General features: G+C 41.6%; 1 protein-coding gene across 4 annotated transcripts in view; it reads left to right on the top strand.

Moving 5' to 3' along the window:
- Sptbn1 (spectrin beta, non-erythrocytic 1) overlaps positions 1-24,849 on the top strand; it is a 188,633-nt gene that overhangs the window by 129,236 nt on the left and 34,548 nt on the right. For all 4 annotated transcript variants that reach the window (XM_078029174.1, XM_021724271.3, XM_005322004.5 and 1 more), the window contains 14 exons: positions 4,418-4,591; positions 7,648-7,739; positions 9,301-9,381; positions 9,786-9,901; positions 13,121-13,233; positions 13,996-14,183; positions 15,441-15,558; positions 16,593-16,751; positions 17,390-17,692; positions 18,667-18,820; positions 19,516-20,386; positions 20,486-20,623; positions 21,434-22,190; positions 23,022-23,224. In XM_078029174.1, the coding sequence (XP_077885300.1) occupies positions 4,418-4,591; positions 7,648-7,739; positions 9,301-9,381; positions 9,786-9,901; positions 13,121-13,233; positions 13,996-14,183; positions 15,441-15,558; positions 16,593-16,751; positions 17,390-17,692; positions 18,667-18,820; positions 19,516-20,386; positions 20,486-20,623; positions 21,434-22,190; positions 23,022-23,224 (3,467 nt within the window). The remainder of the gene's footprint in view (positions 1-4,417; positions 4,592-7,647; positions 7,740-9,300; positions 9,382-9,785; positions 9,902-13,120; positions 13,234-13,995; positions 14,184-15,440; positions 15,559-16,592; positions 16,752-17,389; positions 17,693-18,666; positions 18,821-19,515; positions 20,387-20,485; positions 20,624-21,433; positions 22,191-23,021; positions 23,225-24,849) is intronic.

Genomic DNA, 24,849 nt, shown 5'->3' with positions numbered 1-24,849 from the left:
CCTCTTGCAGTTTGGATTACAGACGTGCACCATCATGCCCAGCTTTGAGATTCTTGACCTGCCTTGTATTGTGTCACCAGTACATCATCTGACCTTGCCATGTCTTATTTATTCTGTCATATGAGGGGGTTAATATTGCACTGAAGATGGGTAAACTTCAATTATGAAATACATGAAAGTGATTTAAATCATGAAGGTGGGGTAATAGGATGATAAAGCAAGCCTCCCAATAACTTTTATCACACAATACTTTGTCCAATTTGAATTCCTTACTGCTGTATGGCAGTAATAATAATATTTGTTTAAAATCTTTGTAAATGAGGCTTATTGGACTTCTCAATAAGCTTTGAATTATGGAGTTCTTATACTGAAGCCCAAGGGTCAATATTTCTGTATTTTTACATCCTGTTCCCATCTCCATCTTACCCCTCCATTGGGATACTGCTCCTAAAAGAAAACCACATTTTCTCTATCACCTAATCTTTCTCTCCACTCTAGAATTGAATTTGGGGTGTCAGGGTTAAAAGGGTAATATTGTCATCCCTGTACTTGGGGCACATTTCTCTTTGGGTTTTAAGTGTGCCCTTCAGTTGTCACAGTCAGCTTCTCTGACTCTTACTGAGAGAGTCCTGTACTCTAAACATTCCCATGTTTGCAGAGAGCTGTGCTACTTCTGAGCAGTTCTAACTCCATGGAATAGGGAGAGGGGGAGTCCCCTTTTTTTTGTTTGAAGTAGAAATTTTTTTTGGAGGAAAATACTTTGCACTGAAGATGAAGAAGAATAGAAATCCTCTTCTTGTAGCCGCTCTGTGAAATAATTGTGGATATTATTTCCATTTTACTGATAAATAGTTGAGAAGTAAACTGTTGATTTGTTACAGTGTGGGCGTCATTATTTTCTATACCAAATTGGCCAGCAGAAGCATGTGCAGATGTGGTGTGCATGTTTATGTTTTAAAGAACATAAAGGCAGAAGCAATAGGAAAATTGCAAGCAAGCACATGTTCACATGTGTACAACTTTAGAAGGAGAAAAACAGATACACATCCCCTCCCCTCTGGCACAATTTTAAGGGAAATAAAAAAAAATTCTGACAGTTTTCTATTTCCCCTGACTTTTGGTGGGGTTTGGTTTGGTTATTTTGTGGGTACTGGGGTTGAACCAAGGGGCACTTTACCACTGAGCTACATCTCCAGGCCCTTTTACTTAAATTTTGAGATAGGGTCTTCGAAGTTGCTGAGGCTGGCCTCAAACTTGCAGTCCTCCTGTTTTAGCCTTCCAGGTAGCTGGAATTACAGGTGTGCATGCCACCTCATAATTTTGTTTCTTTTTCTCTTTTTTTGCACTGCTGGGGGATCCTCTTGCTTACTGGGCAACTGCTCTACTTCTGAACCACATCCGCAGTCCCATGCTCTAGTATTATAATGGCTGATACTTGCCCCAAGTACTTGAGTTGCATCCAGATTTGGAGTGGATCATCTTTAGCTCATCTGGCATTGCCAGTCAGTATGAGGTCCCTGGGATGTGCATCACATTGCTTCAACCTGTGGGAAATCATCATCATCTTCCCTTACACATGTCCACGCAGAAATGTGCCCACATTGTACTGATGTTTTGACTAGTTTTTTTGTTTGTGGAAAGGATATTCTGGGAGGACTGTTTCTTTGCTGCATTCGTTTGAATGTGAACCAGACTGAAGTGATCATTTGAAATCCGGTCTTCGGGACAAAGTGTGAAAGAGCAGTGGCTTTGTTCTTCTGGGTAGACACTAGGAAGATATCAGCAGCCCCTGTCTATTCCTTGTTCTCTTTTTCCTTAGACCTTTCCCTTTCATCCATATTGTTCTCCTCATCCCAACTTACTTAGGAAGTAACCTTTTCTGCCTGTAAGAGATAAGACTCATGAGAATTTTCTGCTGGGACACACAGAATACTTCTGACCTCCTTGCTCTGCAGGGAACAGCACCTGTAGGTGTAGGGAGACCACTCACTACCTCACTAGCCACGTGCACAAACATTGAGAGGAATAAAAAAGGCCTCAGAACAGCAGGATAAATGTCAGAGCCCCTGTACCAGAATTCACACACCTTTTTTAGAGGCAGCTAAATCTCCATCACTCAGCTTGTAGCAGAGTTTTAACCAGGCTTTATTCTATCCACCAGTCTCCTGGCTATGAGAAGAACAAGAAGCTGCTGTGAGTAGTTACTTTTTCAGTAGTGAGAAGTAGTAGCTAACCCAAGAAATGATCAGGAAAAAACAAAAGAGCCCATGTGAGAAACAGATGCAGAGTTCCGCACTTCTCACTAGGGAGAGATAGCCCTGTCTACCTCACCAAGGGCAGCACTGACCCACACACATCGAGGAAAAAAGACCTCTCCACATCAGGAAGAAAGGTCAGAAACCCCTGTACCAGCATTCATATACTTCACCTTAGAAGCACCTAATCCCATCCCTGTGACTCAGGAGGCTGGTGGGAGTGCTTCTGAGAGAGAGTGTCAGCCTCAGACAGTGTCTATGATCATATCTAACCCTTTTCCTGCCTCATTGGAGTGCTCAGTTTTCATCATCTTTTTGCACTGCCTGGGGATCAACCACAGGGCCTCATACATGCTAAGCAAGAATTTACCACTTTTGATAAGGCCTCTGCCTGTAATCTTATTTCTTTGATGTCAAAGTACATTCTTTCATTCTTTTTAATCTGGGTCTTCGGGACAAAGTGTGAAAGAGCAGTGGCTTTTGTTTTTGTTTTTGGTGCTGGGGATTGAACCCAGGGCCTTATGCAGGCAAGGCAAGCACTCTACCAACTGAGCTATATCCCCAACCCCATTCTTTCATTCTTATATGTCCTTTTCTGTAGGAGAAAAGGAAGTATAAAATAATATGATAATCTGAAACTGGGCATAGTACACTTAAATGGCCACTCTCACCCAAATAACTTTACTTTTAGATGATCTCCAGCTAGTAAGTCAGTAAGATCTTAACTATAGAGGAAAAAGGCAGGAAATGGGCAAGATATTTTCATAGGGCTGACTGCTGCACACCTGGCCTCCTTTTTCACATGAGGTCAACTCACCTGTGAGTGTTCAGTTCACTTGTGCACATGCCCTGTGCTCAGAACCCAACCAGAGACCCCTAAGGATACAGCAGTGTGAAGCATCATGCCTGCCATCTATCAGCCAGCAGTAGAGTTGGAAGTAAGAAGAGCAATATAAGAAACAACAGAGAAAATAAAAAATATAGGGCAGTGATGAGTTCCTGGACTACATTGGTGTGTAGAGTTGTGGGAAGAGACCTCTAAGAACTGGAGTAGTTGTACATGTCTCCAAGAAGGAAAGACAGGCCTTGACCTGAGACTTGGAAGTTGGGTGGGACATGGTGCAATGACAATAAGATGCTAGGAAGCAAGAATAGCAGCCACCAAGTCAGTGAGGCAAAAATGCATTCTTGTGACTGGGAGGGTGTGAGCTTCCTGTTGGGTCTTTTTGAGATGATGACATCAGCTTCAGGTGCCCCCTGGACCAGAGGAGATGAATGGGAAGTGGAAAGCAGGTGCAGGAGTTGGGTATGAACTTGGTTTTGGCACATAGATAATAGTGACCTAATGAAACTGTGTGTATACACACATGTATACACACAACACATAGTAGGAAGATAGAATAAAGGTAAAAATATTTACAGTAAATATGTTATATATTTGTGTGTGTAGCAGATACCATAGAGATATACATGGTAGGGGTGTGTGTGTGTGTGTGTGTTACATATGTGTGTATGTATATATTTGTTTTATTTAAAATGTTTACCTTACAAGGGCCTCATTTTGATTTTGATACAGCTGAGGAAAAGGAAGGAACATTTGGGGTATTCAAATTATACCCTAATTTTTCTACTCTCCTTTTTCTCCTCTTTCTTTCTTTTCAGTAAGTCACACCCTTTTGTTTAACCCCTTCCCCATGCCCCTCACAAAACCACCATTTGGAAATTCTCCTGACTTGGTGGTGTGTCCCATCTGTATTTTGCACCATCCTTAGGAAGTGACTCAAACCAGCAGGTGGCAAATCTATTTTTATATTGAAAATAATCAGAAAATCCTCACAGGTGTTAGTCATGCATCTGCAAAAAGCTTTGTAGATGGCAGCAGGAGCACTGAAATTCTCTGAAAATTGGGTTCACTTTTTTCTAAATTTCCCATTTCTGTCCTCATTTATAAATAGCTTCCACAATTAAACCTCTGGAAAGTAATCAGAGGGGGGTTATAGTTCCCTTAAGTAAACTTTTCTTTTCTAAGACTATTAGATAAATGTGTATTTGAACCAAATGAGCATACAAGATTTTTAGTGTTTTGGGTCAGGGGAGCACTGCATGACAGGCTGTCTCTGCCCAGTTGGATGATCTGTTTCCACCTCTGCTCTCATTTCTAGCCTAAACCCACCAAAGGACGAATGCGCATCCACTGTTTGGAGAATGTGGACAAGGCCCTTCAGTTCCTGAAGGAGCAGAGAGTCCATCTTGAGAACATGGGGTCCCATGACATTGTGGATGGGAATCACCGACTAACACTTGGCCTCATCTGGACCATCATCCTTCGCTTCCAGGTAAGGAACTCAGTCTAGGAACGCTGATGATACTCAGAACTTAGGCTAATCTCACAAGTTCAGGCCTCTTGGTGGAGCTGACCTCTCTATTCCAGAGGGACAAGGCAGGGAGAGCAGGTTAAAACTGCATCTCAGAGTCAGGGGTGTCATATCTGGCCCTCAGGACTGAGTGCTGCCCCTGGAGGCATGTAGAAGCTATTGTATCCTCCTCCCTCCTGCTCCTGACAGTCTTTGCTCTCCAGTCAGATGGACTCAGTGGTAGGAGTTTCCAGGCTGCATCCCTGCCCACCACTTCCCCAACATCTTGTCTTGTCTCTGACACTTCACTTTGCCAGGCACAGAAGTATGAGGATGAGGCTGATGCAAATCTACTAGCAGTAGACTCTGAACTTCACCAAGTGGAGAAGTATTTTAAGTCAGAATGTACTTTCAAAGTCATTTTGACCAAGAAGTTTGGAACCTTGCCCAGGTTTCTGACCCATAAGAGCTCAATATTTCAAGATGAAGCACCTCCAGCCTGAGTCCTGGCTCCTTCTCCAGGTGTATGCTTCCTGCTCAGGCTCTTCAATTAAAATTTGAAAGGCAGGAACCACTTTTTACCCTGGTGTCAGGTTACTCTGCAAACAAATATCCCAACAGTCCTGTCTCCTGGGTGACTGTGCACTCCATGCCTTTCCTTCCTGTTCTGCCCCTTTGATAAAGATCTGATTGATTTTTCTGGGCAAATAAAAACCTCGCACAAATGAAAAATCAAGTTAGAGCCGTCTTTGTTTTTGTACTGAAACCAACCTGTGACTAATCCACTAATCCCTTTTCCTCCTCACTTTGCCTAGGATCCGGCTTCAGTTTGCAGTGTTCTGGGTGTGCATGTGTGTGGAGGGGGAAGGAGGCTAAAATGGAGTCACATTCAGAAAGGGCTCCCTGACTGGCTGGTTCCCAAACCTGGCTGATCATCTGCCACCATTGTGAAAGCTCCTTAATAATTCAGATGTTTAGAGCTCAGCCCAAGTGATTCTAATTTAGTAGATCTGAGGAGGGGACCACTGTTGAAGATGACATAGCTTAACAGAGTTAATTGCAATCATCAAGGACATTTTTTCCCCCAGACACAACTCTCATGTAGTGTCTGACATTTAGTTCCTGAATTATTGAAAATGGAGTGAATGCTATTAAATTCACTTAATTGTTGCTCTCATGTATTATGCCAACAGATATGAAAATAGCAAAACATTCCTTGAGCTTGACCCCGGTTTTGTAGAGCAAAGCATTCTATGTCTATTGCCTTTGACCAATGGTAATCAGGACATGGAAGGGCATTCTGACTGTGGCTTTTCTTGACAGCGGGTCAGTTCCCATGTCAGGGAGCTGGCACACACAGCCCTTTTCAGGATTCTCAGCATGAATTGGGTTGAGTTGTTGGCTAATTAGCTTCCTGCCAGCTTTTCTTTTTCCATACTTCAACCTGTGAATGCTGATACAAATTTTGCCTTTGAGGGAGGTTCGAAGGTTGCCGATGCTAGTGTATGGCCTGTGGTGTTCGTTTCTTACATAACTCAGCCTCTTCCACTTGTTCTACCGATTAGCTAAGGCTCAGCTTCTGCAGTAAAGCATCCTGTATGTCTACAGAGATCTCTCCTTCCCCCTTAAGTCTTAAGCTCCCTATTCCCAGGACATGTCTTATACCTATGTGATAGGAATCCATTGATTACTGATGGCAACACAGGTTTTAGGCTGCTGTACCTTTAAAGAGAATAAAAGCTGGTAAGAGAAACTGGAAGTCTTGAGTTGGCCTAGTCTCAGAAGTAGCTGTCTTCATTTCAGAAGGGTAGCTATAACTTGTTTCTACATGGGTAAATCTGGAAAGAGATGCCCTTTTTCACATAGAAGTGTGAGAAAACTGACAATGTGTGCACACAGTTCCAGCCTGTCTTTCCTTGTGTCACTTAGTGATTGAAGATTACTCTTTCTTGTTCACTTTGCACATGAGCTAATGATTCTAATAAAAGAGTTTGAGGTTTTTGAAAATTCAGACTTCACATTCTTACCACAATTAAAAATGGAGTTTTTTTTTAATTACAGTTATTTAAATTTCTAGGTATTTTTCCTAGTTGAAAGTTTACAACATTTACTTTTATTTTTAGATATGTCGTCCTCCTTGTATCTCTTTTGAAAAGAATTCTGGGAAATATTTTTAGATTGAATGGAGGGGGTTTGACAGGAGGTAGGTCAGAGAAGCTTGGGATGGCTAGAGCTGGAAGATGAAAGATAACCTTCTGGGCTGATCCACCCACTTCCAACTCCCATCCCCAATTTAATTATGCTCAAGAAACTACAGGCAAAGGGTAACATCATAACTGGGAGCTGGCTCCTAGCCCAAGAACTGCTATTTACCAGGCCTTTCTATGAGCACTTTCTTTACCTCATTAAGATGCATGGCAGTGCTGTGAGGTAGCCGTTGTAACTGCCATTCCTCAGATGAGGAGTCTGAGGTACTCAGGAGGTAGAGCCTCGATTCACCCAGTTAGTCTGGGTGACTTTGGTGCCAATAAATGAGACTTTATATTGAACATACGCTGTTTATGAGGGGCTTGCAAATGCAAACCATGGAAACACAGCAAAATTTAAGCATTCCCTTTTTCTGAGTAGTGCCTGTATTCTCATCAACGAAGTCCCCATATTTATGTGAAAAAATTGTTATGAAAAACCAAACTAAATATGTTTCTGGGCTATGATAAAGTTCCAAGTATGCTGTGAGAACTATTGTGCTAGCTTGTAGTTGGAAAACCAGGTTCTCAGGGGCAGAAACAACTCTTAACTGTGCTAGGAAATAATGCAGGTCGTCATTTTTCCTCCATCCTTATCTCCGTAAACTCTGGCTAGTGCTTCTGAGCTGAGCCTTTTACTTTGGGAAGCAGTTTTCATTGACATGTAAGCAAGTAATTTGCAGGGTGAGACTTTGATCCAAAGTTGACTTTCATATAAATGCAGACCTGGTCTTCAGTGGCTGTTAGGCTGCTAACCCATCTATTTGTCAAATTTTTGTTTATAAATCTTAGATCCAGGACATCAGTGTGGAAACAGAAGATAACAAAGAGAAGAAGTCTGCCAAGGATGCCTTGCTGCTGTGGTGCCAGATGAAAACAGCTGGGTGAGTGAATGCAAAGGGCATCGGGGCTGCTTCTTCCAGGACAGAGTTCTGCTTTAGTCCTCACTTATAAGGTGCTGACAAGTGTCTTTTCCATGGCTTCCATTGAGGAGGCTTGTTAACACATAAGCAGTTACTATGTTGACATTTCAGCTAGCTTTTGGAATGGAAGGAGTCCTGATTTATAGTTTGAACCTGTCATATTTCTTCAATCAGAGGCATTCACTTTTTTAAAGGATGCTCCAAAGACCATTATATTTTGAATTTTAAAATCCTGGAAGTGTTATTAAGAATCACACCCACTGTATTTTTAAAATGCTTTTGAAAGTTTTTTTCTCCCTTTAACTTCTGCTGTTTGGGGGAGCTTTGCTCAGTAAACTTGAGAGTAATCTTTATGTCCAAGTTTTCCTTTCTTTTATTCTCTCACTGAAGTTTTAGTGAAGATAATTTTCGAGAACTGCATCTCTTTTGTTGCTCACCAAAGTTTTCTGGGCTCAGCTGGTACTAAATATACAAAGTTATCATCAAAGTATTTTAGTCATATGTTTTTTTTTTTTTGTTAGTCATATGTTCTTAATGAGAATTGATTTTATATCAGGTAAATTGGAGAATTACTCTCAATACCACATGTTCCTATAACTAATGAATATGAAGTATGGAAACTGTGAAGAGCTTAGGACCTAATAAGCGGGTCAAGTCAGATAATGATTCTTTAATCAACTATAGGTAACAACCTTATTAATAACCAGAATGGTATAGAATAGCTTGTTGGGGATAAGGTTCAAACATAGGCAAATTTTTAAGGAAGGTACTTAACTGTATATAAAACTTCATATAACTAAGTGATATAAGGGAAAAAGAAAAGCTGAGTATCACATGAAGTGGTAGCCCCATCTGCCTTTGTATCCCAGAGTGATGTGTATATTCGTTTCCCAATGACTGCTGGTCCTGGTATCTTATTATGTGGAGTAGAAAGCCAAAGGAAGCAAGAGGCCTCAGCCATATCTCTAGTTATGGTCATTTTTTCCAAAGTAAGAGTAGTGCCTTAAATCTAGGGCACAACACAGTTCATGCCTTAATTACCAAGCAGGAGAAGCCACATAAGATATATTTTATTTTTATTTTATAGCGAACTGAAGTTGACATAATTGACTTTAATGATAGGTATTATCTTGGATTTTACAGTGCTTAGCAAACTTTTTTTTTTTTCATTTTTGCAGCATGAGGGATTGGATCCAGGGGTGTTCTGTCACTGAGCTATACCCCCACCCTTTGTAATTTTTTATTTTGAGACAAAGTTTCCTCCCTAAATTGCCCAGGCTAGCATCAAACTTCTTGAATTTTAAAATCCTGGAAGCATTGTTAAGAATCACACCAATTGTATTTTTTAAATGTTGTTGAAATTTTTCTTGTAATTCTCATGTCTTGGCCTCCTAAATTGCTGGGATTATAGACGTGTACCAGTGTGCCCAGCTACAAACACATTTTAACACTGCATTTAGCAAAAGTATAAACCGTTATGTGGTAATTCTGTTGATTTTCTCTTGTGCTTTGTTCTTGGCAGGTACCCCAATGTCAACATTCACAATTTCACCACTAGCTGGAGAGATGGCATGGCCTTCAATGCACTGATACACAAACACCGGTAAGTCTAAAGAAATCATGCTAACAATTGTGGGATAGAATATTGCTGTTCTTCCAAAATAGATCTTGGTGACTTATGATTTTCAAGTCCATTGCCTTAGATGTTATCATACCACAGTGGAAATTTCTGCATTCCATGTGAGGAAAATATGGGAGAATAAGTAAATTATCCAAAACAAAATAAGCAAGTTAAAACATTATCTTTCATTCTCTTAATATATTCTACAAATGTTTATTCAAAAATCAGGTGTCATTGTTAAATAATTACATAATTTTGTAGTTTTACTACACTAAGTGGTTATTTTTAACATTTTTTTGGAGTAATGATCAAGTTTCATTAGTCACATGATTTGCTTCTAAGCCATGATTTTTGTTATATTTGGCTGTGTTGTTTGTTCTATATAGTCCTGATCTGATAGATTTTGATAAACTGAAGAAATCCAATGCACACTACAATCTGCAGAATGCATTTAACCTGGCAGAGCAACATCTTGGCCTCACTAAACTGCTGGACCCTGAAGGTAAGGACTCAAGGAATGAAAGGTAGGATTTTAGCAGCAAAGGTTTAATATAAAATCTGTCTTGTGTCCGTACCTTTTATTCATATAGTATGCTTAGATATCAAAGAAAGGGGACCTTAATTTTGTGGAAATTTAAATAGTCTGAAGGAGAAGGTGTGCTAGGCAGAGGGAAGCAGGTGAGTTTGAGCACTGTGGATCTAGTGGGAATGGTGGTTAGGCTGACAATGAATGAATACCCCAGGAAGGGTTGGGTGCCCCACAAGCTAATGCCTTTAGAGATTGTTCAGCAGGCAATGGGGAGTCCTTGTAGGGTGTTAGTGCCCGTGTTTATGGTACACAACCTGGCATAGATGTCCAGTGATTGCTTGTTTATTGACATTCACCTGAAGGTGAATGCTTTGGGATGGTTGGAGACTGAAAAATGGGCTGAGTGTTGTTTGCTTGTGAGCAAATAACTTATAAATGAGGAAAGTGCATCTGGGAAAGGGAATATGGGTAGAAGCAGCCGCAGCACTGAAAGTTTTTTCTTATGGCTGACTGCATCCCATTCTCCTCATGAACTAACTATTCTGCTCTGGGGCTCTATGTAGTAGCCTGAAGCCCCACTGCAGGTGACACAGCTGGCCTGTGTGGGACAGTCCACAAAATCCGAATTCCGGATTTTATTTCAATGTGGTCTCTCCGAACAGTGTTTTCTGATTTTGGAAAACATTTAAAACATATAAGGATTTGTTTGTTGTGCTGGAGCTTTATATATTCTCTTAGCTGTGAGCAAGTATTGGAGAAACTATGTGTATATGAGTGAAAGTTTAAAGTTCTTATAAATATACAACAGGAAGTTTAACTCCCCAAGGGCAAATTGAGGTCATGAGGCTGCCAGGCTGGTTTGCTGCTGTTTTCCAGTGCATCAGATTCGCTGATATGTTCTCCACAGGAAGCTAAGATAAAATTATGTTTGTGCTAACCCATTAAATGATTTCTCAATATAAACAGAAAAGTAAAATTCTTTCAGTCATGATAAATCTTCATGTTTTAACCCCTGCCTTACTATCAAAGGGAGACTTGCCTTAGCCCTTTGTGCTTTTACAAAGAATCTCTTTTTTTTCCTGTCACACTGACAAATATTTCATTAACTACTTCTTTAATTTTTCTAATGATCAACCAGTATAAAAAGGGGATTGATAGTTCTCAGATCAGAAGCTAAAAATGGCAGTTGATATGGTCCTGTGGGTTTGATATATTTTTTGGTACTGGGAATTGACCTCAGGGGTGCTTAATCACTGAGCAACATCCCCAGCCCTTCTTTGTATTTTATTTAAAGACAAGAGTCTTGCTAAGTTGCTTAGGGCCTGGGTAAGTTGCTGAGGCTAACTTTGAACTTGTGATCCTCTTGCCTCATCTTCCCAAGCCACTGGGTTACAGGCATGTGTATTTTGTCTTGATTATTAGTTCTTAGTCCCAAGCTAAGATAGACCCAAATATTATTAGTTGTCCAGTGCCTCAAAGATTATCAGTTAAAATATACTTGTAGACCAACTAAAAAAGAATTTTTTTTGCCTGTTCAGTCCTTTCAGTTATATCAGCATTTTATGTTTATTAAATTATATACATGCCTGACATTTTATTCAGGCTATCCTTTAGTTCTCTCCTCTCTGGGCACCTTTGGTGGGGCTGAGCAGACCCAGGAACCCTCAGGGGAGAACAGTACCTGTGATCTGGTGGTTACTGTCATTGGCTGCTGTGTTGACCTTGGACTGGGAGTGTCCCAGCCCTGTGCCCTAGGTGTTCTCATGTTTAAAACAAGAGAAACAATCTCACTTCATATAGGCTGTTTGGAGATAAAAATTAAAGTGTACGTATGAGTGTATTTTGAAGAAGAGCCTGATGCATCTTCTCAGAGCTATCCTGTTTGTTGTGTACTTAATCTGACCCAGGCTAGTGCTGCCCTCAATACTGCCATACTAAAGACTTGACATATTCATCCATTTGCTTCCTCACTCAGTAAATATTTAAATATTTACCTACTTTGTGCAGGGGTAACACACTAGGAATTTGGGAGGTGGAGTGACATAAGGGGCTAAGGCAGGGTAATCTTACCCTTGGGGAATGAGTCTTGGAGGCAAAGAATAAAAATAATACCTGGAAGAAAGTGGACTAGGTGCCCATATATGCAGTCCTAAGGGAGAAGAGGGAGAGAAAGAATAATTCCAGCTGTGGAAATCAGAAATGGCTGTATTGATTGGAATTATAACTTTTGAGCTGGATCTTGAAGGATAATAAGAAATGATGGGAGAGGAAGGCCATTTCAGGCAAAGGGAAGTTAAGAAAGAAAGGCATTTTGGATTTTTTTTTGCGTGCGTGTGTGTGTGTGTGTGTAGGGTCAGGTTTAATTTGAATATATAGTCCCTGAGAAGAAATAGGCTCTAGAATTTAGAAATGTCTAGAACAATGCTTGGCACTTAGAAAAGACTTGATAAATATTTGAGGGATGGATTGATGAAATAAAAGGGGGGGGCACTTGCCTAGAATGTGTGAGGCACTGGGTTTGATTCTCAGCACCACATATAAATAAATGAATAAAATAAAGGCCCATCAACATCTTAAAATTTTTAAAAAATAAATAAATAAAAAGACAAGGAAAGTTTCAACAAGATTCTGAAGGACTAAAGGGCTTATACTATAATCTTTACACTTAATGGCATTTTTGAGCTAGGAGAAAATATGTTCACAGTCGTGCTTGTAGAAGAATGGTCTGGGTGTACCATGTGCAATGAGTGGGGTAACAGAGAAACCCAGCGAGGGAGCCACTGTTTCAGGTTTGATTCTGATTCTGTGGCTAACTGGATATGGGTAACAAGGAAACAAAGATGTCTAGACTGAGTGACTTGGAGAGATTCTGGTGTCGTGGCAGAGATGAGAACTCAAGAACCACAAACTCAGTTTACTGGCAAAGGTTGGGAGTGTGTGATAAGGCAGGGAGCCAAACACAGTGTGTAGAAGGCATTTTATGAATATTTGTATCATATTGTAAATCAGTCAATCATATGGCTTCATCTTCATTATCCTCATAATAATATAGCAATGACAGAACTCTCAAGTGTAAAGAAAGGAAGGTGCTGGGTAGTTCAGTGTAATCGCACAGCTGTTCCAGGTTGTTACTGCTGCGTGGGTGGCAACATCATGAGTAGCACTCTGAAAAGAGTCTTCTCTGGATTACAGATATCAGTGTGGACCACCCTGATGAGAAATCCATTATCACTTATGTGGTAACTTATTACCACTACTTCTCTAAGATGAAGGCCTTGGCTGTTGAAGGAAAACGAATTGGAAAGGTAAGATCACATAAGTTTTCTAAGTTGTGATGCACAATTCAAATCAGTCTTCCTGTCTTGCCACCTAGTACCTTGTTTTTCTATGGGCTCATCATGATTGTGATTGCAAACCCAGTAACTCAAGACAGGAGAGTGAGCAGAAACTTCTTTCTGAAGGGCAATGAGAGGTAGGAGTGGGTGTGATGGCTGAAAGATCTAGGAAGGGAGCCCCAGACACAAACACTCTTCCCCTCAACGTTTCCAGAAAATTGGGTATCTAAAGTCTGATAGAGTCTATTAATGTGATGACCTTGAAATCCTGCTGGCCACAATAGAAAAGGCCTCAGTCTTATGCTTTTTACTTCCCATGTGGCTAATGTTCACCTGCCATATTTTTTCAAAACACCTGAGATCCGATGACATTGTCCTCCCAGTGCAATGAAACAGAAAATTCATGGGACAGGATCAAACTAAATTAAGCCCTTTTTGCTTCTCTAGGAATTTTTGTAGGTTGGACTGTAGAAATCATTCAGAATCTTTCCCCTGAGGGTTGGGAGGTTACAGAACCAATTACAGTTGAGTTAAGCTGTCTTTGCTCACAAATAATAGCCACTGTCTGGCTGACTATTAGCAAATAGTTCCTTGAATTAAAATGCTTATGCCAGAGCATCACAGAACCATTTCAAAGCCAGTCATTGAGTGTGCACATGCTCATTGTAGGCTTACAATCATGTTTTCCTTACATGGTGATAAATCTTGAGTTTTTCTAACTCTTGTTTATAGGTGCTTGACAATGCTATTGAAACAGAAAAAATGATTGAAAAATATGAATCACTTGCCTCAGACCTTCTGGAGTGGATTGAGCAAACCATCATTATTCTGAACAATCGCAAATTTGCCAATTCACTGGTTGGGGTTCAACAACAGCTTCAGGCATTCAACACTTACCGCACCGTGGAGAAACCACCCAAGTAAGATGCATATTGTCATGTATTACCATTAATTTGGCAGGAGAGATTATAGCATCCAGTAGACCCCCATTTTCTGACTTCTGTGATCCCATCTCTTAACTGAGTACCTCTCAAATGCCCTTTCTCCCTTTCATTTGCTTCTGTGTTGCTGAGATTTATTGTAAATCATGCCTTCCCCTTGAGCCCTGTCTAGCAGAAATGTGCCCTTGACATACAGAATATGTGAGGATCTTAAGAGCTGATACAGGTTCCCAGTCCCTACTCCAAACCCCTTCTGCCAAATGTCTTTTAAAACACCATATTTTGGGGGTTTTAGAAAAGTAGCACCGTGTATATGTTGTGTAGTATAAAACCTAAGGTATATCTGAGAGAGTAACCTATAGTTAGCCTACTAAATCTGTAACACAATATATAAACATTAATATCATGTTAAATAAAGGAGGACAGTCAGTGGCAACATGCCTTTAATCCCAGCAGTTTAGGAGGCTGAGGCAGGAGGATCACAAGTTCAAAGCTAGCTGCAGCAAAAGCAAGGCACTAAGCAACTCAGTGAGATCCTGTCTCTAAATAAAATTCAAAATAGGGCTGGGGATGTGGTACAGTAGTCGAGAGCCCCTGAGTTCAATCCCCAGGACCCCCCCTGCAAAAAACAACAACAAAAAAAAAAAAACAGTAAATCATTTCATATCCTTTCACATCATAACAGTTTTGACTTTTCATATATATAAAGTTCACAATTTTCAAGTAAGGATTGTGAATTTTATCTCGGTTTACTCTAGTTCTGAAGCCATTCACTTTTCTGTAAACTCTGTTGTAAATTTCTTGGTGAGGTCTCTGAAACCCATTGAAAATATTTGGAAGACATATAAAATAATCCTAGTTAAGTGCATTCACTGGGCTCTCTGAATCAAATAAGTCCACTGTGCAGGACTTAATCTTGATTGATATGATTAATAAAAGAGTACAGTATGCCCTTGACACCTTCAAATATAAATCCCAGCAACAGCAAGCAACCACAAAACAAAAGAAAGAACAAAACCTCTACAGTTTGGCATGTTCGAAGGTTTGTAAGGACCAACAGCTAACCAAGTCCACTGCTGTCTAACACACATTTCACACAAATCAGACCAGAGAGAAATAGCTTTTAAAATTGTGTGACTGTGTGAAATGTGTTTTTCCTTTAGTAACAAATGAATTTTCCCTCTTGAAAGAACAAATTCACTGAATCATGTTAATCGCTATTTTCTCTGTGCTTAGATTTACTGAGAAGGGGAACTTGGAAGTGCTGCTTTTCACTATTCAGAGCAAGATGCGGGCCAACAATCAGAAGGTCTACATGCCCCGAGAGGGGAAGCTCATCTCTGATATTAATAAGGTAAAACATCCATTCAGTCCCTTGTTGGCCTGAGCTCTTAACAAGCTTCAGGTTCTGTCTTTTAGTCTTGGTGTCTTAGTGTGCAGGAGAATGGAAGGGTCTCTCGCTGCCTGCTGAACTGATGAATGCCAGGTGTGGCAGAGGGTCCAGTGATTATTTGTGGTAGACCCATCTATTGGAGTTTTAGGGCAGTGTCAGATTTTATCAAACCAGCCTTAGTCTAGGCCATTTACTTTGTTACTCAGATTTATATTCAGTTTATCCCTCATTTGTCTGAAGCAATCATCTCAAACATCTTCACATTATACAAAGGAGAATTTAAAACTTTATTTCATGTATTTGAACCTAGAGGTTGTGGGCTTGCGATGTTGGCTCCTTCCATCAGAGAGGCAGATAAATAGTTTTCCATTATTGTGCATACAGTTATGTCTGAAGTTATAGAATTTCACAGTGGGAAATTAGAAAACTCCAAAACTCTACTTAGTTGTACACACTTTAAATTTCTTTGGAATGTTTGGATCTTTTTTTTTTTTTTTTTTAATGTGAATAAGACACATTATAGAGATGAATTTAATGTGGACAATGGGTCGAGATTTTGAAACAAATATTCAGACTTAGGAATTTTTTTAAAGTAGCACAAGATGGAGTAAATGATTCAAAACATGATTTTGTTCTGAGAAAAATAATTTATCTTTTTTTATGTGATCAGAGCTATTTAAGATAATTACTTTGTTTCCTTTTTTAAAAATAAGAGATTTGTAATTTAATTGTATTCACCCCATATCTGTACTGTTTATATTCCAAGTACAATAGAGGATCTTTAAGTTTCCTTAGGGGCAAGTATCCCAGGAGACTACACCAAGAGAGAAGTAATTTTTTTCTCAAGGCTTAAATGTCTATGAGGGTGAGAATGATAATTTCCCTTTCAAGTTCTTGGGTCATTTTAAGAAATACTAGCTGTTGGCTGTAGACCAAAAAAAAAAAAAATTGTCTTGAACATTGCAGGAAACCATTCTTTTTTTTCAATTCTCCAGGCCTGGGAAAGACTGGAAAAAGCGGAACATGAAAGAGAACTGGCACTGCGCAATGAGCTCATAAGACAGGAGAAACTGGAACAGCTAGCCCGCAGATTTGACCGCAAGGCAGCTATGAGGGAGACTTGGCTGAGCGAAAACCAGCGTCTGGTGTCTCAGGTTCTGCTCTCTCTGTTATTAACAAAACCATTCCTGGGATAGTCTAGAAATGTTGACTGTCCTCAGAGGTCCAGGACTGTAGGACAGCTGCTCATTGGCTCTCAAGTGTTAGGAAGTGACCATCTAGCCATCTTGCTCACTTCCCATGAAGAGGATGTTTATAATTTCCAATATACTTTCCTTTTCTATTTATCTCACTCATCATAGAAACAGCTCACAGGGTTTGTTTAAAACTGGTGTGTGTGTGTGTGTGTGTGTGTGTGTGTGTGTGTGTGTGTGTGTGTGTGTGTCTGTGTGTGAGCCATTCACATTTACACGAAAGGTTTTAAAATGCCCCCCTTTTCTTCAGTCTGACCAACCAGCCTCAAGGCAGTAAAGTGGCTTTCATTTTCTTGGTTTGACATAAACTACCACCTGCTCTAGTCTCTTATGTTAGGTGGTAAGTATGAGCTGGAACCTCTTTCAAAAGAGAAGTTGTTGATTGGTTTTGGAGAGGCATCTGAGCTCTAGCAGGGAGTTTTAAGATATTTAAAGAGGACAGAAAGCATTGGGAGACTAAGGATTTGACTCTGTTCTATTTCTTCTGTTGTTGTTTGGATGACTTATTTTGTGTTTCTTTTCATTCCATTTCTTTGTAGGACAACTTTGGATTTGACCTTCCTGCCGTTGAGGCTGCCACAAAAAAGCACGAGGCAATTGAGACAGACATTGCTGCATATGAGGAGCGTGTGCAGGCTGTGGTGGCTGTGGCCAGGGAGCTCGAGGCAGAGAACTACCATGATATCAAGCGCATCACAGCAAGGAAGGACAATGTCATCCGGCTCTGGGAATACCTGCTAGAACTGCTCAAGGCTCGGAGACAGCGTCTTGAGATGAACCTGGGGCTACAGAAGATATTCCAGGAAATGCTCTACATTATGGACTGGATGGATGAGATGAAGGTAACACTTGACCTCTTAAAATAGAAGTGTTCATAAAATGTAGCAAAAGAGGTGCTACATAAATTACAATGCATATCATAATTTCAGGTTGTGTCAGAGACTTCCTCAGAAATGTAAAGTAGAAATACCATCTGGAGAGAGGATGAGAATATATAGGATAAGTGAAGGAAAGTACTTTGGCTGATTGATGGAAGAAACAAAATTAAATGCTAGAGGGTTTAAATTTAAGCCCCAGACCTTGTTTGGGATCTACCAAACATGATAGCCACCTGAGCCCACTCTTCTTATTTGGTTAAAGATGTGACTTGTTAACTTTTCTGCTAGATTCTTCTCCCACTGATTGTATGAATATCATGGAGACATATCAGTAAGCTCTTTGGATAGGAGACTCATTTACTCAAGGGGTCAACAACTTTTATAAGAGATTTCTTTAAACTCTGATGTGAACAAATCTGTTACCTTTATCTTTTCCTTCTTTTTTTAAATATTTTTTTTTTAGTTTTGATATACACAGCTCCTTCCTTCCATTTTTATGTGGTGCTGAGGATCAAATTAGTGCCTCATACATGTGAGGCAAGTGCTCTGCCACTGAGCCATAATCCCAGCCCTGTCTTTTCCTTCTGGAGTAGTGTTGGTGTAGCACTGTCTCTCTTGAAGTCTCAGTTTACATTTTAGAATCCTCCGTACAGGTCCCCACCCCTCTCTCTGTCTGTGCCTGGTGTGGGTCTTGCCTCTTTTCTTCCAAGGTAGATGGGAGATTGGCTTATTATGTCTTATTATGTCTCTCTTGATGCTGGCTTTTGGGTTCACTGTGCTTGAGCTTGGTTTGTTCACCATCATCTTCCCCTAAATTTGGGGGTCCATGGCGAGCCAAAGGGAAGCTATGACTTGGTTGTTGGCTCTCTGCTTGCCAAATATGATGTGATGCTGAAGTCAGGGTTGTTAATAATTTCTCTGTTGCCTCTTGTGCCCAGGTGCTATTATTGTCTCAAGACTATGGCAAACACTTGCTTGGTGTGGAAGACCTGTTACAGAAACATGCTCTAGTTGAAGCTGACATTGGAATCCAGGCAGAGCGTGTGAGAGGCGTCAATGCCTCCGCCCAGAAGTTTGCAACAGATGGGGAAGGTAAGAATGGACCTGTCCACACATCTCCTAAATACCAGAGACATGTATTTATAGGAGTACACAAGTTGTATATGGCAATGGAACTTTGAAGTTACTGCACTGTTGTAGGTTCTTGGTGGGTTTGTTCTCATCTTGTCATGAGGTGCAGTGCAGTGACCTTCTGAATGCTTTAACTCTGTTTCATTTTTTCTGAATTAAGTATTTTTTCCTTAAATACTCAAATGTTGCTTGGTTTTGAGTGGCTTGACATTTGGCAATGAAATTGCCAGACCACACAAAGTACTGATGTGCATCAACAACCTGGTGTGGCTGCTCCCATAGTGCCTGATTTCACACCTGGTCACATCTTCTGTTTAGAGGATGTTTAGAAAGATTTGCCTTTGCTGCTTTTATGTTTCTAAAAAAAACTAAGTGCTATTGCCTTCTTTCATATGTTTCGTATGCTTTCTTGTACATAAATGGTCAGTTTGTCCACAGTTGGGTCAAAAGAACAAGAACAATGTATATCATTGTCCACACTCCTGTTCCAGTCAAGCACCCAGAAGGGGCTCCATTGCTTACTCACACAGTCCTGCCCTTAGCATTGAACTGGTAATCAACAGTTAAAACATTGGGGCATAGCTTACTGCCTGAAAATGAGCAGAAACCCAGGGTAAGCTATCAAACACCCATATTCCTTCCTTGGTGTGAAACAGGCTACAAGCCCTGTGACCCCCAGGTGATCCGAGACCGTGTGGCCCACATGGAATTCTGCTATCAAGAGCTTTGCCAGCTGGCGGCTGAGCGTCGGGCCCGTCTCGAAGAGTCCCGTCGCCTCTGGAAGTTCTTCTGGGAAATGGCAGAAGAAGAAGGCTGGATACGAGAAAAGGAGAAGATTCTGTCGTCTGACGATTACGGGAAGGACCTTACCAGTGTCATGCGCCTGCTCAGCAAGCACCGGGCGTTTGAGGATGAGATGAGTGGCCGTAGTGGCCACTTTGAGCAGGCTATCAAGGAAGGTGAAGACATGATCACAGAGGAGCACTTTGGATCAGAAAAGATCCGTGAAAGGATCACTTACATTCGGGAGCAGTGGGCCAACCTGGAACAGCTCTCAGCCATTCGGAAGAAGCGCCTGGAAGAGGCCTCGCTGCTGCACCAGTTCCAGGCAGATGCTGATGACATCGATGCCTGGATGCTGGACATCCTCAAGATTGTCTCCAGCAGCGACGTGGGCCATGATGAATACTCCACACAGTCTTTGGTCAAAAAACACAAGGATGTGGCAGAAGAGATCACCAATTACAGGCCCACCATCGACTCGCTGCACGAGCAAGCCAGTGCCCTCCCACAGGAGCATGCTGAATCTCCAGATGTGAGGGGCAGGCTGTCAGGCATTGAGGAGCGGTACAAGGAGGTGGCAGAGCTGACAAGATTGAGGAAGCAGGCACTGCAAGATACCCTGGCCCTGTACAAGATGTTCAGCGAGGCTGACGCCTGTGAGCTCTGGATTGATGAGAAGGAGCAGTGGCTCAACAACATGCAGATCCCAGAGAAGCTGGAAGACCTGGAGGTCATCCAACACAGGTGAGCGAGGTCGCTGCCTGGGTGCAGGGGGTGCTGGCACACTCCCTTGTAATCTCTAGTAGTCATGGAGTTGACCATTCTTTTGAATCGCATTTTCAGATTTGAGAGCCTAGAACCAGAAATGAACAACCAGGCCTCCCGGGTTGCCGTGGTGAACCAGATTGCTCGCCAGCTGATGCACAGTGGCCACCCCAGTGAGAAGGAGATCAAAGCCCAGCAGGACAAGCTCAACACAAGGTGAGCAAGCATCCAGCAGTAGGCCAGTGTTTGGAGTTAGGGAGGGTAAGGTCACTGGTTGAGCTTCACTGTCAGGAACTTCTTGCGCAGGGTCATCACCATCACAGCAGTGATGTCATGACATTGGCATCTGACATGTCCTCATCCAAGAAGTGATTCTCGGGTGGGGTGACATCATTTTAGGCAGGAGGATAAGTAAAGTCAGCTTGGCACCTGCCCCTCCCCACATAGAGGTCAGGACTTGGGTTTGGATTGCACCTAGTGTGGTGTAAGGCAGCATAGTAGTACTTGTGCTGTCTGTACTTCATTAAATGATTTCTGGAATAAGATTCTCATGAAATTTGCCATGAAAGTCCTGATTGTCAGAATAGACTTTGTTCTGGTCTGTCTGTTGACTCAACATGTTTGAATAGGTTGTAGTGGAGTGCTGGCCATGGTTCTGAAGGTTGGCATGTGCCTTTGGGTTTGGGAAATGTCCCTTAGGAACATTTTGAGATGTTTAGAATGTGTACAGCAGATCTGAATTAAGGGACTCTGTGGGACAGATGTGTTGTAACTGCTAGTATTGGAGCTTGTTACACATCTCTTTGTGTCAAGCTTTTTGCAGATTAATATTGTATCCCAGAACCACTTTCATTGTATTTGGTATCCATTTACTGAGTACCATGACTTTCCAAAAAGCAGGTAGTCAAAGTGAAAGTAAAGGGGAAAACATGGAATTCTATCTAGCACTGGTCATTTCAGTATCTAGCCACCAATCAATTCAGTCTCCTTTTTTCACGCTACTTTCTAATGTCCCTGTACTCACAGGTGGAGTCAGTTCAGAGAACTAGTGGATAGGAAGAAGGATGCTCTTCTCTCTGCCCTAAGCATCCAGAACTACCACCTTGAGTGCAATGAAACCAAATCCTGGATTCGGGAAAAGACCAAAGTTATTGAGTCTACCCAGGACCTGGGCAACGACCTGGCTGGCGTCATGGCCTTGCAGCGCAAGCTGACTGGCATGGAGCGGGATCTGGTAGCCATTGAGGCAAAGCTGAGCGACCTACAGAAGGAAGCAGAGAAGCTAGAGTCCGAGCACCCTGACCAGGCTCAGGCCATCCTGTCCCGGCTGGCTGAGATCAGCGACGTGTGGGAGGAGATGAAGACCACCCTGAAGAACAGAGAGGCCTCCCTGGGAGAAGCTAGTAAGCTGCAACAGTTTCTGCGGGACTTGGACGACTTCCAGTCCTGGCTCTCCAGGACACAGACAGCCATTGCCTCGGAGGACATGCCCAACACCCTGACAGAGGCAGAGAAACTTCTCACGCAGCATGAAAACATCAAAAATGAAATTGACAACTACGAAGAGGACTACCAGAAGATGAGGGACATGGGTGAGATGGTCACCCAGGGCCAGACGGATGCCCAGTACATGTTTCTCCGGCAGCGGCTACAGGCCTTGGACACTGGATGGAATGAGCTCCACAAAATGTGGGAGAACAGGCAGAATCTCCTCTCTCAGTCACATGCCTATCAGCAGTTCCTTAGGGACACGAAGCAAGCTGAAGCCTTTCTTAACAACCAGGTAACAAAATCACCATAGCCTCTGCTTCCGTCTTGGCTGCCCTCTGAAACCTTTTGGCAGGGCATCTGGTTTAAGCCACACCTGTATGAAATTAGATAGCTAATTTAGAGCTAGATTTTCCCTGACTAGAAAATATTATGAGATTGAAATCCATCCCAGTGTATAGTACAGGACTTAAGATTTCTGAAGGACGCTGTCTTTCCTTGTTAAGTATAGTTCCATTTCAGGTACAGTCTTAGGGTATCTCTTAGGGTATGACCCTAAGAGATCTCTTAGGGTATGTCCTCAAAGTATCTCATTGAATTGGTAGCATTCTGCAAAGTGTTAGTGTAATTTAAAGAGTTCAGTGAGGCTTGTTTTATTTTTCATTTTTTTTTTTAACTGAAGGGCTCTTTCTTAATCTAGAAGAATCAAGGACTTCACCCAAGGACACAAGACAGCAATTAGAGAATGAAAAACAACTGAGGATGGTCACCAGTATCAGGGCTGTAGATCTCTCTTCTAAGAGAGAATAAAGAGAATGCTGCAGTTGCCTCGATGAGTTGAGGACCCTGATTGCTAGCTCAGGGAGCTTTGGTTACTTTCCTTACTTTGGGTGGAAAATAAATGTAGCACATTGAACCACCTAGGGAATTTGGTCACTTATGGTATACCACTGGGATTTTTTGCCTCCCAACATTTAATTTTATTTGACTCAGTAGATTATTGCATTTAAGTCCAATGAAGCAAGAGCTTTGCAATGTGGTACATGGAAATTTGGAACATAGAAAGAAGAGGTCTTTCATTAATATGTCATCCTGCCATGATTTTTTTTTTCTCTTGTAAAATAAGGAGTATGTTTTAGCTCATACTGAAATGCCCACCACCCTGGAAGGTGCTGAAGCAGCTATTAAAAAACAAGAGGACTTCATGACCACCATGGATGCCAATGAGGAGAAGATCAATGCTGTTGTGGAGACGGGCCGGAGGCTGGTGAGCGATGGGAACATCAACTCAGATCGCATCCAGGAGAAAGTGGACTCTATTGATGACAGGTACAATTTTCTGAGATTCTAAAGGGAATCTTACATCATGGGACTCCTGAGCTATGGATCAGTGGCCAAGAGTCTTTGGGCTGTGGATATAAGTTTCCCAGTGGGCAGAATATAGCCACCTAGCAAAATTTCATCTACCCATACAGCACATAACTGCCTCTGAATGTGGTTCTTCTAAAACACATACAGGTGTCTACAAAAGGTAAGCCTAAGAAGCCAAGCTAATTTCAGCCAAAAGTCTGACAGAGCTATAGTGTAGAGTCATGGTCAGGTTAAGTCATGCTCTTCAAGAGCTGACATACTGCTTGTTACCCAACGAGAACCAGACTTTTCCCAGCATAGGCCACAGTCACCTTTATCCACTTTATCACTTGTCTGATGCCAGTTTTATCCACTTTATCACTTGTCTGATGCCAGTTAGGAGAAAGGAAGTGAGGGTGAGGTTTGCTTGTGCTGAGTATCTGGCAGGGCCACAGAGGAACATTATCTCGCGTACCTTAAAATGGGTTTGGATAATGGTGTAATAGGATCTTTTTCATGATGAGAGAAGAGGCCATTCTCTTTGGTCAGGACATCTCTAGGACTGGGTGCTCTTTATTCATTTGCATTATTTTTTTCTTTTCTGAGAGATTTCCTCCCTGTCTTAAAAGCTAGTGTACTCCATTTGACCCCTGTTTGTCTAATCCTAACTCTCACCCTACCCAGATCAAAATTTGTATGTATCAGTACAGGCTGGTTCTGAGCCATCCAGTTCAGTCCTAGACTGGCCCATCTGGATTAGTCACTCTCCTGTGTTCCAGCCAACCCTCTTGTCCCAGTTTAGGCCAGATTCAAGGGTTTATTTGAGACTGACATCAAGACTTCTGTGGCTTTGGTGTTCAGTTCAGGAGGGAAAAGTGTTCTCTTGCTTACCACATCTGAAAGGGTCTCCTAGGACTCTGGACCATGTCATCTTAAAATAAGATGTGAGGAAGAAAGGCAAGTCCCATACATTTTGAGCTCCTAGAATTAGTATTTCTGGTCTCTGTACCAATTGAGAACCTAAGCCTTACATTTTAAGAGTGACTATAGAATAAGATATAACTTTTATTAATTATAATTTTATATTTTTTTATTTTAAAACAGCTACAATAAATAAAGCAATTCCTCCACTAAAGCCTTCCTCTTGTTTTTTTGTTTGTTTGTTTGTTTGTTTTTTGTGGTGCTGGGGATTGAACCCAGGACTTTGTGCATGCAAGGCAAGCACCCTATTAACTGAGCTATATACCCAGCCCCAAAGCCTTCTTAAATGAGTGTAAGAAGCTAGAATTGAGCTATTCTTAACCTAGAGAAAAACAATTTTACTTTTTCTTAATGTTAATTCCGTCATTGTTTTATAAATGTGGTACCTCTTGTTTCCTCACTGATAGATGCACACAGTTGGTTTCCTCAAGCCAGGGTTGGCCCTTAGACACATACATTCAGACAGAAGTGCAGCTGCCGTGCTACTTCCTGGGTTTATTTATGTGTCCCCCAGTGCTGCAGCTGCACAGGCATATTGGGAACAGGTGGGGCCGTCAAGACCTGTGCCTCCTGGGTTCAAGAGAGCATTAGCAGTCTTCCCTTGTGGCTTACCCTTACTTTTG

Source organism: Ictidomys tridecemlineatus, chromosome 12 (assembly GCF_052094955.1).
Source record: "Ictidomys tridecemlineatus isolate mIctTri1 chromosome 12, mIctTri1.hap1, whole genome shotgun sequence".
Classification (NCBI taxonomy): Eukaryota; Metazoa; Chordata; class Mammalia; order Rodentia; family Sciuridae; genus Ictidomys; species Ictidomys tridecemlineatus.
Note: the sequence above shows the minus strand (reverse complement) of the source record. Positions and strands in the feature narration are given on the sequence as shown.